This window comes from Drosophila takahashii, chromosome 3L (assembly GCF_030179915.1).
Source record: "Drosophila takahashii strain IR98-3 E-12201 chromosome 3L, DtakHiC1v2, whole genome shotgun sequence".
Taxonomy (NCBI): Eukaryota; Metazoa; Arthropoda; class Insecta; order Diptera; family Drosophilidae; genus Drosophila; species Drosophila takahashii.
In genome coordinates, this window is record NC_091680.1 from 9,829,141 (window position 1) to 9,843,328 (window position 14,188).

A 14,188-nucleotide genomic window follows, 5' to 3' on the forward strand; every position below is an offset into this window, starting at 1 on the left:
TCGAATTCAAAAGGTAGTTTTTCAAAATTGAGAAACATATTTTGAACATGGAAACAAAATATTAGGAATTAAACAATTTTATTTAAAATCATTTTCGAGATGTGAAATACTAAAAAAATTAAAAGCAATTAAATTCATAGATTCCTGAAAAAATTTTAAAAGGGGGTCCATGGTTAGCCATATTAACATATTTAAATTAAAAAAAAAAATTTTAATAATAAGATATTTTATCTTTTAAATATTTAAAAATGTATTTTTTACTTTAAAATTTAGTTGAATTCAATTTCAGCGCCATTTTCAGTGCTGCAAAGGATTTGCTGGCCCTTTACAACACTACACGATAGTCCTATCGAAACGTCGGCATATCGAAACGACGGCCAATCGAAGTTGTTCATCCCTAGAAGAAGACGAGAAAAAAAAATAATATATAATAATAGAATATTCCACCGTGATAATATTGCCAAGCATTGTTTTCCGCGTCTTCGCCGTCGGTAATTGGGCAGCTAACAGAACGACCATTCGGCCAGCACTCGAGGGGCCCGACCAGCAGGATAATCGGCACGAGAAGCGAGACACCATCGACAGGCCAACACAGACCACAGACCACATCCACAGCCAAATCTAAATCCAAATCCAAATCCCAATCCAACTCAAATCCAAACCCATTTCGAGTGAAAAGACAGCTGCCCAGCGGAATGCCACTGTTCGGGAAGTCGCAGAAGTCGCCAGTGGAGCTGGTCAAGTCGCTGAAGGAGGCGATCAACGCCCTGGAGGCGGGCGACCGCAAGGTGGAGAAGGCGCAGGAGGATGTCAGCAAGAACCTCGTTTCGATCAAGAACATGCTTTACGGGAGCAGCGATGCCGAGCCGCCGGCGGACTATGTGGTCGCCCAGCTGTCGCAGGAGCTGTACAACAGCAACCTGCTGCTGCTGCTCATCCAGAACCTCCATCGCATCGACTTCGAGGGCAAGAAGCATGTGGCGCTCATATTCAACAATGTGCTGCGCCGCCAAATCGGCACCCGTTCGCCCACCGTCGAGTATATCTGCACGAAGCCGGAGATTTTGTTCACCCTGATGGGCGGCTACGAGGATGCGCATCCCGAGATCGCCCTGAACTCGGGCACAATGCTGAGGGAGTGCGCCCGGTACGAGGCGCTGGCCAAGATCATGCTGCACTCCGATGAGTTCTTCAAGTTCTTCCGCTACGTGGAGGTGTCCACCTTCGACATTGCCAGCGATGCCTTCTCCACGTTCAAGGAGCTGCTCACGCGCCACAAGCTGCTGTGCGCCGAGTTCCTGGACGCCAACTACGACAAGTTCTTCTCGCAGCACTACCAGCGTCTGCTCAACTCGGAGAACTATGTGACGCGGCGGCAGAGTTTGAAGCTGCTTGGGGAACTGCTGCTGGACCGGCACAACTTCACCGTGATGACGCGCTACATTTCGGAGCCGGAGAACCTCAAGCTGATGATGAACATGCTCAAGGAGAAGTCGCGGAACATACAGTTCGAGGCGTTTCACGTCTTCAAGGTGTTCGTGGCGAATCCCAACAAGCCGAAACCCATCCTGGACATCCTGCTGCGCAACCAGACCAAGCTGGTCGACTTTCTGACCAACTTCCACACGGATCGCTCCGAGGACGAGCAGTTCAACGACGAGAAGGCCTATCTGATCAAGCAGATAAAGGAGCTGAAGCCGCTGCCCGAGGCTTAGTTGGGTCGGGATTTAGGCTTCGACTCCAACTCTTGATCCAAATCCAGATCCAGCGTCCCGGGGGCAAAAGGACCGTAGCCAGAAGGAGAGCAGGAGCGATTTAGCAGGATGTGAACATGTTTTGTGTGTGGGTTAAAGCAAATATATGTTATATATACTATATTTTGTGACGATGATGACTCTACACTTGTGAGTAACTAAACAATAATTTAGACAACAACAACAATGATAAATAACGATAAAGCGAACTAGAGAACAACAAAAAGTACGAGTAAATAGCGTAAAGCCGAAAAAGAAAAAATAACCGAAAGAGAGTTTCGAATTTAACATAGCCACATTTAGACATTCTGGGCCTAGAAATCCACTATCTTACTATATAGGTTTTACCATCCTATCCGTCGATCCTAATCCTAATCCCCACACTCATTTTCAATATCTATTTAACTAGTTGTTGTATTTGAAATTTGAGCGTTTTTGAAACGATATGTCCCTGCCACGCCTCCTTTTCGCCCCCCCCACTTTCCCAAGAAAACTGAAGATTCACAATGAGTTTTGACTTAAAAATGTAATTCCACGCAAAATTCATAAAAAAAAAACGAAAACTAAATACTGCATAATAATAATTCATAGTGATAATTGTCTGTGCATCCTTTGGCATGGACTCTATTATATATATACCGATATATATATATATATAGAAAGAGCGAGAAAGAGAGAGAGAGAGCATTCAACACACACCCACACTACACACATGCATACGTACATAGTTAAAAGGGAAGTAAAACAAAACAAAACAAAACAAAGAAAACAACAACATTGCAAGCAACATAATAACTATATGATTATTATAATTTATATTATTCCCAAATTAAAGATAACAGCCAAACTAAAAAGCGGCTTTTCGATGGTGGAAGGGGATTTTCTTATGGGGGGGCGTAGACCTTTTCCCCCTGAGTCATGTGCAAAAAAAAAGTAGAGCCAGGGCGGCAACCTCAGCCAAAAAACGTCGATCAAGGGATGGGCAGATGATTTACAAAAGGGAAATCTCTAGATGTTTGAAATCTCCTTAAAAATCAGTCTAAAAGTATGCCAGGTAATACAGAAGGTACTGGCGAGATTTCAAGTCCCCAGAGTTTTTCCAAGGTAATTCCTATATTATATTTAATAATCATAATATTACTATATTTTATTTTTTGCTTAATAAATGCAAAAAACGTCGATCAAGGGCTGGGCAGATGATTTACAAACGGGAAATCTCTAGAGGTTTGAAATCTCCTTAGAAAAAGTGTCTAAAAGTATGCCAAGAAAATACTTGAGAGATTTCAAGTCCCTAGAGTTTTCTAAGCTAATTCCTATATTATATTTTATAATAATTTTATAATATTAATATATTTTATTTTTCGCTTAATAAATGCATTCGAGTGTACTTAGGCTATCTATGGGCTAAGATGACTAGATCTATCGACGCTTCTTCTTCTCCAGCTTCCGGATCTTGTGCAGCCGCGTCCTAACCGGCTCGCCCTCCCGCTCCGTCACTTCGCCGCTCTCCGGACTGCCACCACTCTCCGGGTTGTTCTCCATCAGCACGGCGGCGGAGATGCAAATGAACTGGAAGAGGGCGCCCACATAGAGTCCGTAGCGGATTAGCAGGCTGAAGATGTCCTCGTCGCCGTATTTGTCCAACGAGGCGGCGGCGGCCAGGCTCTCCGCGGAAGCCGACATCTCTGCTCAATGTTTATAAACAAATGGTGTGGGGAATAAAACAAAACAACTACTTCCAAAAGTTCAATGGCTAGCGATTTTTTTTTTGTTTATTTTTTGTATTCAGTAGAGATGGGAGAGCTCGTCTGCAGCCCTGTTGCAGACTATCGATAGCAAAATTATCGACTGGCTAGATGTGACCCCCAATGCCGCCCATCCCTAACACGTTCTAGTCGCGTTAATTTTTTGCATAATATTTAGTATTAGTTCTAAACAAAGCTGCGAGTTATGTCATGTTTCCGGCTAGCGACTGCCACCATCCAGGCCGGCGTCCGTCCCCTCACCCGTAGAGGAAATCCGGATTTTGCATTTGCTCGCCGCCAGTTCGCAGTGGCGGTGGAAAACGGCGGCGGCAAGAAAAAGCCGAAGCCGAATGGAACCTTCAAGCTGGCCATTTTGGGGGCGACAGTGGGCGCGGCCACCGGATCGGTGTACACAATGTACCAGCGCTGGACGGACGGCAGCTCGCACAAGGAGCACGAGGAGACGAAGCCGCAGCGCCTGGATGGGTTTCCTCCGGGCGTGCGGATAACCAAGCGCTATGTGAATCCTAAGGACACCTCCGGTCTGGACATAGTGCTCTTCCAGTTCCAGACATGCCCCTTCTGCTGCAAGGTGCGCGCCTTCCTCGACTACATGGGCATCTCCTATGCGGTCGTCGAAGTGGATGCCGTTCTGCGGCAGGACATCCGCTGGTCGTCGGTGAAGAAGGTGCCGATGGTGCTGATCCGGCAGCAGGATGGGAAATACGTCCAGATGGTGGACAGCAGTGCCATTGTGTCCCTGATAGCCACCTATCTGCAGGACAAGCGCACGGACATTGGCGAACTGGCGCAGTTCTATCCGCACACCTCGTTCTTCGACGATGATGGTCGAAAGAAGAACGACATTTTGAACAAATACTTCTTGATGTACCGCGAGCACACGCCCAAGGGAGTGTCCAAGGAAACAGAGGAGTAAGTTTGATAAAGGTTCCTTCTTTTCGTCGTGAGATTTGTATTATAATGAACCTCTATTTTGCCTTTGCAGAACTGATCGCAAGTGGCGAACCTGGGCCGACAGCCACCTGGTGCACCTGATATCGCCGAATTGCTACCAGACCATGGGCGAATCCCTGGAGACTTTCGAGTGGTTTTCGCAGGCCGGCGAGTGGGATGTACACTTTCCCAAGTGGGAGCGCGACCTGATGGTCTACTGTGGCGCCACGGCGATGTGGGCCATTGCCAAGATGCTGAAACGCCGCCACGCCCTCAGCGATGATGTCCGATCGCACATGTACGATGCTCTGGACCAGTGGACCTCCGAGCTAAAGAAGCGGAACACGAAATTCATGGGCGGTAAACAGCCCAGCCTGGCGGATCTCTCGGTTTTCGGTGTGCTTTCGAGCATGGAGGGTTGTCAGACGTTCAAGGATTGCCTGCAGAACACCAGCATTGGTGAGCCTTTGTCTTTTTTGTTTTTAAGATTTTCCATTTTGTTATTTATATCCTTAATACTTTCTCGTAGGTAAATGGTTTTATGATGTCAAAGCCTTGGTGGAAAAGAACCGGGGACAACTGCAAAGAGAACGCGTCGAAGGATTGGCCGCTATAGCTTAAATCAAATCATCTGCCCTAGTTTTATCCAAAGATTGTTGAAAATAACCAAACTGTTTAATAAAAAACATTTTATCCAACTTTTTTAAAGTAATCATATATTAAAAATAGAGAATATTTTTTTTTATTTTAAAATTATTAATAAGTTTTAATTTAATAATACATAAAAATAAAACTTATTTTTATCCTCTTAAATTTTAAAGAACATTTTAAAAATACTTCCTGGCTGTTAAAAAATACCCATAACCGATATCTATCGATAAATTTTCGGGGAAGCCTGAGCTGAATGGTATGTTTGCTTTGTGCACCAACGGTCGTATTGATTTACGGTCACATTAATTTAAAGCCGCTGTAAACTTGCAAATCATTTCGTTCGATTTTTTACTTGGCGAGTTAATTGGTAAATTTAAGCACAAACATGAGCAGACTAGGCTTTGAGCAGTTCCCGGACTACCAGGTGCCCGGCGTGAAGCACGCGGACTTCTCGCCCTACGAGTCCAACGGCGGGTGAGTTAGCGGTTCCCCAGGAAGCACGATCCTGCTGGATTTGGATTCCCAACTAATGGCTCCCCGTTTGCAGCTCCATTGTGGCCATCGCTGGAGAGGACTTTGCAGTGATTGCGGCGGACACCCGGCTGAGCAGCGGCTACAACATCCACTCGCGCACGCAGAGCAAGCTCTTCAAGCTGTCGCCGCAGACGGTGCTGGGCTCCACGGGCTGCTGGGCGGACACCCTCTCGCTGACCGGTTCGATGAAGGTGCGCATGCAGAGCTACGAGCACACCCATCTGCGCACCATGACCACGGAGGCCGTGGCCCAGATGCTGTCCATCGCCATGTACAATCGCCGCTTCTTCCCGTACTACGTGTCCAACATTCTGGCCGGGATCGACAACGACGGTCGCGGCTGCGTCTACTCGTACGACCCGATCGGTCACTGCGAGAAGGCCACCTACCGCGCCGGCGGCACTGCCGGCACCCTGCTGCAGCCGGTGCTGGACAACCAAATCGGGCACAAGAACATGAACCTGGCCGCCGGCGAGGCGCCCAAGCTGACCAAGGAGCGGGCCGTAAGCGTCGCCTCGGACACCTTCATTTCGGCCGCCGAGCGCGACATCTACACCGGTGACTCGGTGCTGATCAACATCATCACCAAGGACGGCATTGAAGTCAAGGAGCTGATACTGCGCCAGGACTAGGCGCTGTCGAGGATGTGGGCGTCTTAATTGGTCAGGGCATTCAGCGGAAACCAGGCATTCTAAGTTAGTTGGCTTCAAATTTTTGTATTTACCCGAAAGAAGGGAAATCGTAATAAACTGAATCTGTGAGATTTAATTTCAAATATGCATCCTAGTGTGACCAGGTGGAATTCTGGCTAAAAACAGTTTTCACATGGTGGGGAGGAGACACCCCAGGTTAAGGTACTAGCAGCGGAAACCTGAATTCCCGATTTAAGTTTTAAAAATCAAATTAAAGTAAAGTGAAAAATGCCACTTTAATTGAATTTATTTTATAAGTCATCCAACGCTACAAGCTTTGAGCTTAACTCAATTAAGGCAAAAATATTTAAACTTATTATCTATTACAGCACTTATATTTAAATTTATCAAAACTAATCAATTTAAGCGACCTAAATATTAAAAGTCAATGCCAATTTAAGAATTTAAATTAAATTTAAATTTGTTCATTTTGTTTTGGATAGAAGGTACATATTTTTGGCTCTATTTTTATGAACGCTGGTGCACATAAACAAAACAATTTGCTTGTGTTTGTGTGCGATATTATTATTCATTCCAATGAAGAGCTCCGAATTATTGCTGCCGCTTCTTTGTTTGCTACTGAGCCTGGAAAGCACCCCAATCTCCGCCCAGATGATGTCCTCGCTGGTGAAGCCGGGCGTCTTTCGGCACCTGATGTGCCGCAACAACATGTATCCGCGCAGTTCCGTCCTCCGCTTCCCGGTGTCCGATGAGCAGGTCTTCTGGTCGGAGCCCTTTCCGGATTACTGCCCGCCGGCCTACACTGCGCCACACATTGGCGGCCAGGTGTGGGCCGATCCCGGGCTGCCCAGCGAGACGTTCCGGCCGCAGTGGAACCAGCTGGATGGCCAGGTCAACCGGGAGTCCTTCCATGGCTCGTACAAACTAAAGGACGGCCTGCCACTGAATCCGATTGGACGCACTGGACTGAGCGGACGTGGTTCTCTGGGCAGATGGGGTCCCAATCATGCCGCCGATCCCATAGTCACACGCTGGAAGCGGAACGACCAGGGAGCCATTGTGGCTAACCCAACCAGCGGCAAGAACATCCTGCAGATGGTGGCCATCCAGCGATCGGACAACAAGCTGTGGGCCATTCCCGGCGGCATGGTCGATCCCGGCGAGAATGTCAGCGCCACCCTGAAGCGCGAGTTCACCGAGGAGGCGCTGAACTTCACGGACAGGGCCAACATGGTGGAGCAGTTCTTCCAAGCGGGTGGCGTGCACGTGTACCAGGGATATGTGGACGACTTCCGGAACACGGACAACGCCTGGATGGAAACCACGGCGCTGAACTTCCACGACGAGGATGGCAGCCAGGTGGGCCAACTGGAGCTAGTGGCCGGCGACGATGCCACCAATGTGCGCTGGACGGACATCGACTCGGATCTCAAGTTGCACGCCAATCATGCGGACATCGTCAGGGAGGTGGTCATCCGGCGGAATGCTCATTGGTAGCCACTTAAACTCTTTAACTTAAGAATAATAAATGTGTATTTTGAGCGAAAAAAATAACGTATATAACCATTATTTTTTGATCGATATTTCTTTCGTTCACAATAATAATAATTATTCTTTAAGCGATTAAAAAATACTCAAGAAATATTTATTAAAATTGAGTAAATAATCCTTTTTTCTATAGATATTTTTTTCGCTCACAATAATAATAATTATTCTTTGAGCAATTAAAAAAAAAACACAAAAAATAATTATTAAAATTGAGTAAAATTCAGGAAATAATCATTATTCTTTGATCATTATTCTTTGATTAAAAAAAACTAAAATAGAGTAAAATGTATAAAATTCAAGAAGTAAAAAATCATTGCGGATATAGAAAGAGCCTACAAATAGTAGTTGATTGGTATAATTCGTTTGTTTATAAGGCTTTTCCAAATGGATGATTTTTTTGTTAAAAAAATACATCGAAAATCAACATAAATATAATACAATTTTTTAGGTCTTTGTAGGCAATCCTTCTAGTTTATTGATTCCCTTCGATTGGTATTTTTGCCTCAAAGAAAACCAGAATATATATCCTTTATTGTTTCGTTTATTTCAGACTATTCATATTCAAGTGTCACTGGATGCATATACTATAAATTAGAAAACATGTTGCCGTTGCTTTTCGGCGGGTAGAAAAACTACAGCTTGCAAATTTAAAGATCACCTATCCTGAATGTTTTAACGCCACTAAAGCTGCACAACTGAGAATTTTCATATACAAAACTTTCTATTTTTTTTGGGAAACCTGCTTCAATTCCAACAGGACAATCTGCGGGCGGAAGGTGTACGGGGATTAGCCAGGTTTTTGCGCCGACAAATGTGCTTACAGGGTTTGCACGTAGTTGAAGACCTCCGGATTCGAGTTGGACACCTTGTTGAAAATGTCCGGATACTGGGTGCGAATCTCTTTGATGAAGGCCACCGCGCTTTCGGCGGTCTCGGCGTCTCCCATCTGCTTCTTGTACGACGAGTCGATGGTGATGATCAGCATCTGCTCCAGATATGCCTCAATATTGGGCCGTGCCTGAAGGTAGAGCACGCGGAACGCCTTCTGGATCATATCGTTCTCCACGACGTCCTCTTTGAGCGGCAAATGGTTGAGGAACACGGGCAGCACATGGCCCAGCGGCACAGCCTCATGGTTGGTGACTATCAGGCGCGCAACTGCTCCGCAAATATTGTCCAAGGCAGAGGGATGCGACTCCGAGCTGATGGCTTCAGAGAGAGCCTGCAAGATCACTGGATATGACCTGGGAAAATTAATTAAAAATATGTTATATATATTATTCAAATCCTCTTCTGTTTCCACTCACTCAAATGACTTCTCCTCTGCGAAGAAGACCATTTCACCCAGGGCAAAGTAGCAGTTCTGTCGCGCCTTGGCATCAGAGTCCTTGGTCCCTGCCACAAACAGCGGGCACAGGGCATCAAAATAGGTGGCCGTGCAGCCGCGCAGCGCCTGGAAGCAGTCGGCCAGAGAGCCATAGATGTAGGCCCGGTGCTCAGACAAGTCATGCTTCTTGGCCTTGGCCTGCAAAGGAAGAATTTAAATTTTAAAAAATCTTAAGATGAATATTTCCTAATTTCTTTACCAGTTTTTGAAGGAAGAAATGGTAGATGCGACCAAAGTACAAAGAGAACGCCTCCGGCTGAAGTGTGCTGCCAAAGGTGGGCAGCAGATTGCAGGCATTCTCGATCAGCATCTCCTCGTTCTCGCTCTCCTCGGTCTCCTCTTCATCGCCACCGCCGCTCTGCTCGTTAAACTGGCAGGCCATTTTGTTGCCGAACACGTCCCTGATGCAGCCGAAGATCAGTTCGGCATGTTCCTGGCTGGTTATGACCGGCTGCTTGGAATCCTTGAACAGATCGGCTAGCTTCTCGAGCAGGTGAATTCCCACATCCACATCGTCATCGGAGCGGAGAATATGCGCCAGCTTTGGAATGGCAATCTCACTGGCGCGCGCCACGCCGGCAGCATCGTTCATCTTGTCGAGAGCCGTGATGAACCCACAGATGGCAGTGATGCACGCCCTGCGGATCTCCTCCTGCGGATGATCGATCACCTTGTAGACATTCTCGAACGCCGACTGCAAGTAGGGCGCAAAGGCGGCGCCCGTGTTCAGTGCAAATTCGTGCAGGGCCAAAATAGCCTCCTCCTTCTCGATGACATAGTCGTTCTCCACCTGATAGCCATCCAAATCCTCATCGTCGTCCTCGTCGTCCGTGTTCTCCAGATCGATCTCCGCACTGGCCGCCTCGAGGATCGTATCCCTGTCCGGATTATCAGACACCAGGGGCAGCACGTCCTCCGAGGAGATCACAGACTCCAGTATGCGATCCATGATCTTGGGATAAACCGTGGCCATGCGCTCGTTGACCACCGAGGACAGGGCGGCGACCAGGCCGTAGATGGCCCTTCGGAAGTCCGGATCGTCGGGACCATCTTGCAGCATCATCAGGCAGAAGTTCATGGTGTCATCGGCCAGGCCAATGAAGTTATCCTTGCCCACCTCGCGACTAAGCGTGGCCAGGGTGTCGATGGCCTGGATGCGCAGAGATTGCATGTCTTCGGGGCAATCCTTGACCAGGTAGGTCTGCAGTATGCCCATGATCCGGGGGAAGTACTCCATCATGTGCGCCTTGGCTGCGCTGGCCGCCGATGCGATGGACGACAAGGCCAGCTCGCGTATTTGTATCGAGTTCTGGGGTTCCAGAAGCGCAAAGAGACTGTAGATTAAAGGTATACGATTATTTTATTGAAAAGGATTGACAAATCAAATGAGTCTCACCGATCCATCAGTACGGGAATGTGGGGCACTATTTCGTCCTCCAGATTCTCGCAGAAGGTTTCCAAGGCGTAGAACATGCGAGTCATGTGCTTAGGTTCCGGCTGACCCATCTACAAAGATTACGATTTAGTGTGTTCTTAGCAAGGAATGAGTTGTGTTCTGGTGCAAAGTGAGTGTAAAATGAACCATAGGCTACCAGGACATCTTTTAGGTAATTATAAAATATGCAAACAGATAATATTCATAAAGCAAAAACGAACAAAAGAGCTTTTACTGTAATAAATCTATCAAAACATTGGCAAAATATCAGATTGATATCTGCAGGTCAATTTGATATTTTTTAAAGATCAAGTTATTCATATCATATTGATATTAATAAAGATTATGTTCATCAAATACTACATTTGGTATATTATTTGATATGATAAAATATCAATTTGATATGTTTGAATCGTAAATCATAAAATAAGGTAGAATTGACCCTATTTCATATCGAATTTTTTTCCTATGAAGTGGTAGATGAAGTGCAATTAAATATCAAAGTGAAAGTAAGACAGTGAAAAAGCACCCTATACTTGGTGAGCACCGATTTGCGCTTGATCTGTAACTGGTCTAAGTACATTATGGTATCTTTGGCGGGGCCGTTGCTGTTTTGCCCAGTAGCCTTTAGAAGCAGCACAAACGAACAAATAAACGAGAATGTAGAACACAAGGAGATTCCAATTCGGCCACCAGAAACCACCTACCTTGAGTTCAACGACCAGCTGGTTCAGATAGTCGAACAGCACGGGCAGTATTTGTGGAGCAAACTTGGAGATGGCCGGCTGCAGAAATTCGGCAAACTGGCCAAGTGCGAAGAAGGCGGCGACGCGCACCAGCAAAGTCGAATCGGCAATTCCGGCCTTGACGATATTCAGCATGACCTCCAGATACTTGTGTGTAATCGCCTCCGAGCAGCCCTCGGCGATGACGCCCATGCAGAGGAACGAGGAGCGCCGGTAAACGGGATTCGGGTTCTGCAACGCCGGCTCCAGCAGCTGCAACAGCGGCGGAATGAACTTCTCCGGCGACATGTGGAGGGCCATCAAGTCAAGGGTCTGCGTGGCCGCGTTCGCCGGGCTGTTGGTGCTCTCGCCCGAAAAGTAATCATCACCTGGGGCCACAGAAAGTAAAGATTTAGCAAGGCTATAAACCGATTAAGGAGTAGTTACCTTCGGTGTCGTCCTGGCAAATCACCTCGAACATGACGGCTAGCGTGGGTTCGAGCAGTTTCTGCTTCATGATCACCTTCTTCTTGAGGCGCACCAGCGCACCAATGAAGGTGATAACCTGGACACGTATCGAATCCTCGAACTGCTTGTTTCCCGCTATGACCAAACTAAACTCCAGCAGCGGCTTCACATTGGTGGTTATCAAATGCGGCACATACTCGGCCATGTTGTCCACGATATCAAAGGCACCCATGAAATTGTGCTCATCGCCCTTTTGGGCAAAGGCATGCAGAGCCTTGAGGATCAGCGGAATCGCCTTGACGACCGTCTGCTCGGCGGCGTTGTGTCCGCTGATGAACGGCAGCAGGTAGCACGTGCCCACGAGCATTTCATAAACGGTCGGAGTGGCCAGGTCGCCGGATGCCTCGGCGGCCACCAGGACACCGGCGAACAGCTGGAAGATGGTCTCCATGTGCATGGCGAACTGGTCGGGAGCCGAGTCCGTGAGCGTGGAGAAGATGGAGGCACCCAGCTCGCTCTCCTTGGGATCGGCGCTGCTGCAGCGCTCGTAGACGAACTTCAGCAGCTCGGTCATCCAGGAGTCCTCCTTTTCCGCCTCGTGGCGCACCAAGGTGCCCACCAGCTGGGCCACCGCGCTCTTCACGCTCTTCTCCTTCTCCGTGATGAGGACCTGCAGCATGGTTGATTTAATGCTAAGGATTTGACATATTTATTATTGGTGATTTAGTGATTAAACGGTGACCGAGGCACTTACGCTGCCTGGTGCTCGGCGGGAACCATCTGCCAGTGGCGCAGCTTGTTCAGTCGCTTCCGCAGGAGCACGGCGGCGAACTGGCGCACCTGGATCTCATTGTTCGACGTCACGATCTGGGTGAGGCACAGCAGAGTGTCGGGATTCTCGTATGCCTTATTCAACTCGGCGGTCGACTGAAAGAGCGGGAAGAAGGGCAATTCGTTAGTCATTTTTAATTCGGCATGCCAACATATTTTCAGCATAAATAGTTTCCCAATTAGGAAGCCACCAAGTGTGCGTCCATGTGGACAACGTGCTTTTTTTAATGCCTAGGAAACAGTGGTCCGCCCAATATATTTTTACAAGAAATTTTTATATTTTGCATATATATATTTATAATTTATTAAACCAAAAATATAAATATTCCTATAAAATATAAACCATTATAAAAACCATACATTTTTTAAATCCTGATCTTGTTATATCTTTTCTTTATACAATCTTTGAAGTTTAAAGTTCTAGCCAAAGCAAATTTGAAAGTGTGGTAATTTACATAAAAAAATGTTTTAACCTGATCTTATTAAATCTTATTTCTGATATAATTTTAAGTTACTTGGTCGAATCAAAGCATGTTTCAAAACATACAACTCCATGAGCATAATTTTAAAAAATTAAAAAAATTTATTGACGTAAAAAAATGTAAACCTTATCTTATTAAATTTTGTTTCTGATACAATCTTAAGTTATTTTCTTGAATCAAAACATGTTTCAAAATGTGTATAATATACATGGGAAAACATACAACTCCATGTGATTAACTTTAAAATAAGTAAAAAAAAATAATTTGTGTTGTACATTAATAAATAAAAAGAAATACATTTTTAGGGCTTATAAAAATAGATTTTATTGTATTTGTCGGTTTGTTAAACAGCAACAAAATATTTCATATTTTTTTAAAACCCCGTTTTATCTGCTTGCGACCCACTGTGCCATCGGAACATTGGCGCGTATAGGAATGTGCACATGCGGATCTAATAAACTAATGACCGCTGCGTTGAAATCGTGTACATATGTACATATATGTAGAAGCTGGAGAAAATGCTAATCAAGCCACGCGGTCAAGGCGGAAGGGAGTAAAAAGGTAGGTGGATACATGGAGGCCGAAATATATGTCACCGAAGGGCGGTCAGGATAACCTCCTTTCTATAGCCCCTTTTCCCCGCTCTTCTCACCTGGCGAATCCGCTCCGTGTCCGTTGCCAGGAGTCCATTGATTAGTTCCAGGATGGCTGCTTCCATTTTCGAGGAGTTTATGTGCGTGTTCAGGTCAAAATCGAAGACAATCCGGGATAAAAGAGCCGCCGAAATCGCACGAGCGGAATTGAGAAGTGGGAAGCCGGGGAGAATTCGCGAAAATGCGACCAGGGATGGAGGCGCTTCAGCGTTGCACGTTTTGTTCTTCCTTTTATTTTGATTTTCACTTATATTTCCGATTTTGTGGTCTTATTTGTACTAAAAAAAACGTTTCTATATGATTTACAGTGTGTTCTGTTCGGATACGAAAGTGTAATGTAACGAAAAAGAGTTCAAAAGTCGAACATT

General features: G+C 46.2%; 6 protein-coding genes across 7 annotated transcripts; 4 read left to right on the forward strand and 2 right to left on the reverse strand.

Annotated features, from left to right (window-relative positions):
* The first annotated feature begins 364 nt into the window (after positions 1 to 364).
* Mo25 (calcium binding protein Mo25) lies at positions 365 to 2,392 on the forward strand. The gene has a single exon (XM_017144415.3). It carries the CDS (start codon positions 696 to 698, stop codon positions 1,713 to 1,715), a length of 1,020 nt encoding a protein of 339 aa, XP_016999904.1. The 5' UTR covers positions 365 to 695; the 3' UTR covers positions 1,716 to 2,392.
* A 696-nt stretch (positions 2,393 to 3,088) lies between these two features.
* On the reverse strand, positions 3,089 to 3,543 carry LOC108059242 (protein anon-73B1). Its single transcript, XM_017144416.3, has one exon. It carries the CDS (start codon positions 3,435 to 3,437, stop codon positions 3,174 to 3,176), a length of 264 nt encoding a protein of 87 aa, XP_016999905.2. The 5' UTR covers positions 3,438 to 3,543; the 3' UTR covers positions 3,089 to 3,173.
* Positions 3,544 to 3,609: 66 nt separating this feature from the next.
* On the forward strand, positions 3,610 to 5,142 carry Su(P) (prostaglandin E synthase Su(P)). Its single transcript, XM_017144414.3, has 3 exons — positions 3,610 to 4,432; positions 4,506 to 4,912; positions 4,983 to 5,142. Exons 1-3 carry the CDS (start codon positions 3,705 to 3,707, stop codon positions 5,072 to 5,074), a joined length of 1,227 nt encoding a protein of 408 aa, XP_016999903.2. The 5' UTR covers positions 3,610 to 3,704; the 3' UTR covers positions 5,075 to 5,142.
* Positions 5,143 to 5,386: 244 nt separating this feature from the next.
* Positions 5,387 to 6,417, forward strand: Prosbeta6 (proteasome beta6 subunit). The gene is made up of 2 exons (XM_017144239.3): positions 5,387 to 5,578; positions 5,652 to 6,417. Exons 1-2 carry the CDS (start codon positions 5,490 to 5,492, stop codon positions 6,268 to 6,270), a joined length of 708 nt encoding a protein of 235 aa, XP_016999728.1. The 5' UTR covers positions 5,387 to 5,489; the 3' UTR covers positions 6,271 to 6,417.
* Positions 6,418 to 6,841: 424 nt separating this feature from the next.
* LOC108059150 (ADP-ribose pyrophosphatase, mitochondrial) lies at positions 6,842 to 8,456 on the forward strand. Its single transcript, XM_017144245.3, has one exon. It carries the CDS (start codon positions 6,868 to 6,870, stop codon positions 7,786 to 7,788), a length of 921 nt encoding a protein of 306 aa, XP_016999734.2. The 5' UTR covers positions 6,842 to 6,867; the 3' UTR covers positions 7,789 to 8,456.
* Arts (Artemis) lies at positions 8,363 to 14,144 on the reverse strand. Of its 2 annotated transcripts, XM_017144388.3 has the most exons (9): positions 13,820 to 14,144; positions 12,609 to 12,781; positions 11,834 to 12,546; positions 11,369 to 11,775; positions 10,623 to 10,732; positions 9,426 to 10,560; positions 9,147 to 9,364; positions 8,661 to 9,083; positions 8,363 to 8,602 (listed from the first exon to the last, which is right to left on the reverse strand). In XM_017144388.3, exons 1-9 carry the CDS (start codon positions 13,883 to 13,885, stop codon positions 8,584 to 8,586), a joined length of 3,264 nt encoding a protein of 1,087 aa, XP_016999877.2. In that variant the 5' UTR covers positions 13,886 to 14,144; the 3' UTR covers positions 8,363 to 8,583. The 2 variants fall into 2 exon arrangements, with proteins under 2 accessions (XP_016999877.2, XP_044250468.1); XM_044394533.2 differs by having other exon boundaries at positions 8,363 to 9,083.
* Positions 14,145 to 14,188: the final 44 nt, after the last annotated feature.

Bases quoted from the DNA above. Each gene is read 5' to 3' on its own strand.
- Mo25 (XM_017144415.3), top strand. From the start codon at position 696: ATGCCACTGTTCGGGAAGTCGCAGAAGTCGCCAGTGGAGCTGGTCAAG.
- LOC108059242 (XM_017144416.3), bottom strand. From the start codon at position 3,437: ATGTCGGCTTCCGCGGAGAGCCTGGCCGCCGCCGCCTCGTTGGACAAA.
- Prosbeta6 (XM_017144239.3), top strand. From the start codon at position 5,490: ATGAGCAGACTAGGCTTTGAGCAGTTCCCGGACTACCAGGTGCCCGGC. The intron at 5,579-5,651 runs GTGAGTTAGCGG...CCCCGTTTGCAG, and splicing joins CCCTACGAGTCCAACGGCGG to CTCCATTGTGGCCATCGCTG.
- LOC108059150 (XM_017144245.3), top strand. From the start codon at position 6,868: ATGAAGAGCTCCGAATTATTGCTGCCGCTTCTTTGTTTGCTACTGAGC.
- Arts (XM_017144388.3), bottom strand. From the start codon at position 13,885: ATGGAAGCAGCCATCCTGGAACTAATCAATGGACTCCTGGCAACGGAC. The intron at 9,365-9,425 runs GTAAAGAAATTA...CTTCCTTTGCAG, and splicing joins ATTTCTTCCTTCAAAAACTG to GCCAAGGCCAAGAAGCATGA. The intron at 9,084-9,146 runs GTGAGTGGAAAC...TAATTTTCCCAG, and splicing joins GCAGAGGAGAAGTCATTTGA to GTCATATCCAGTGATCTTGC.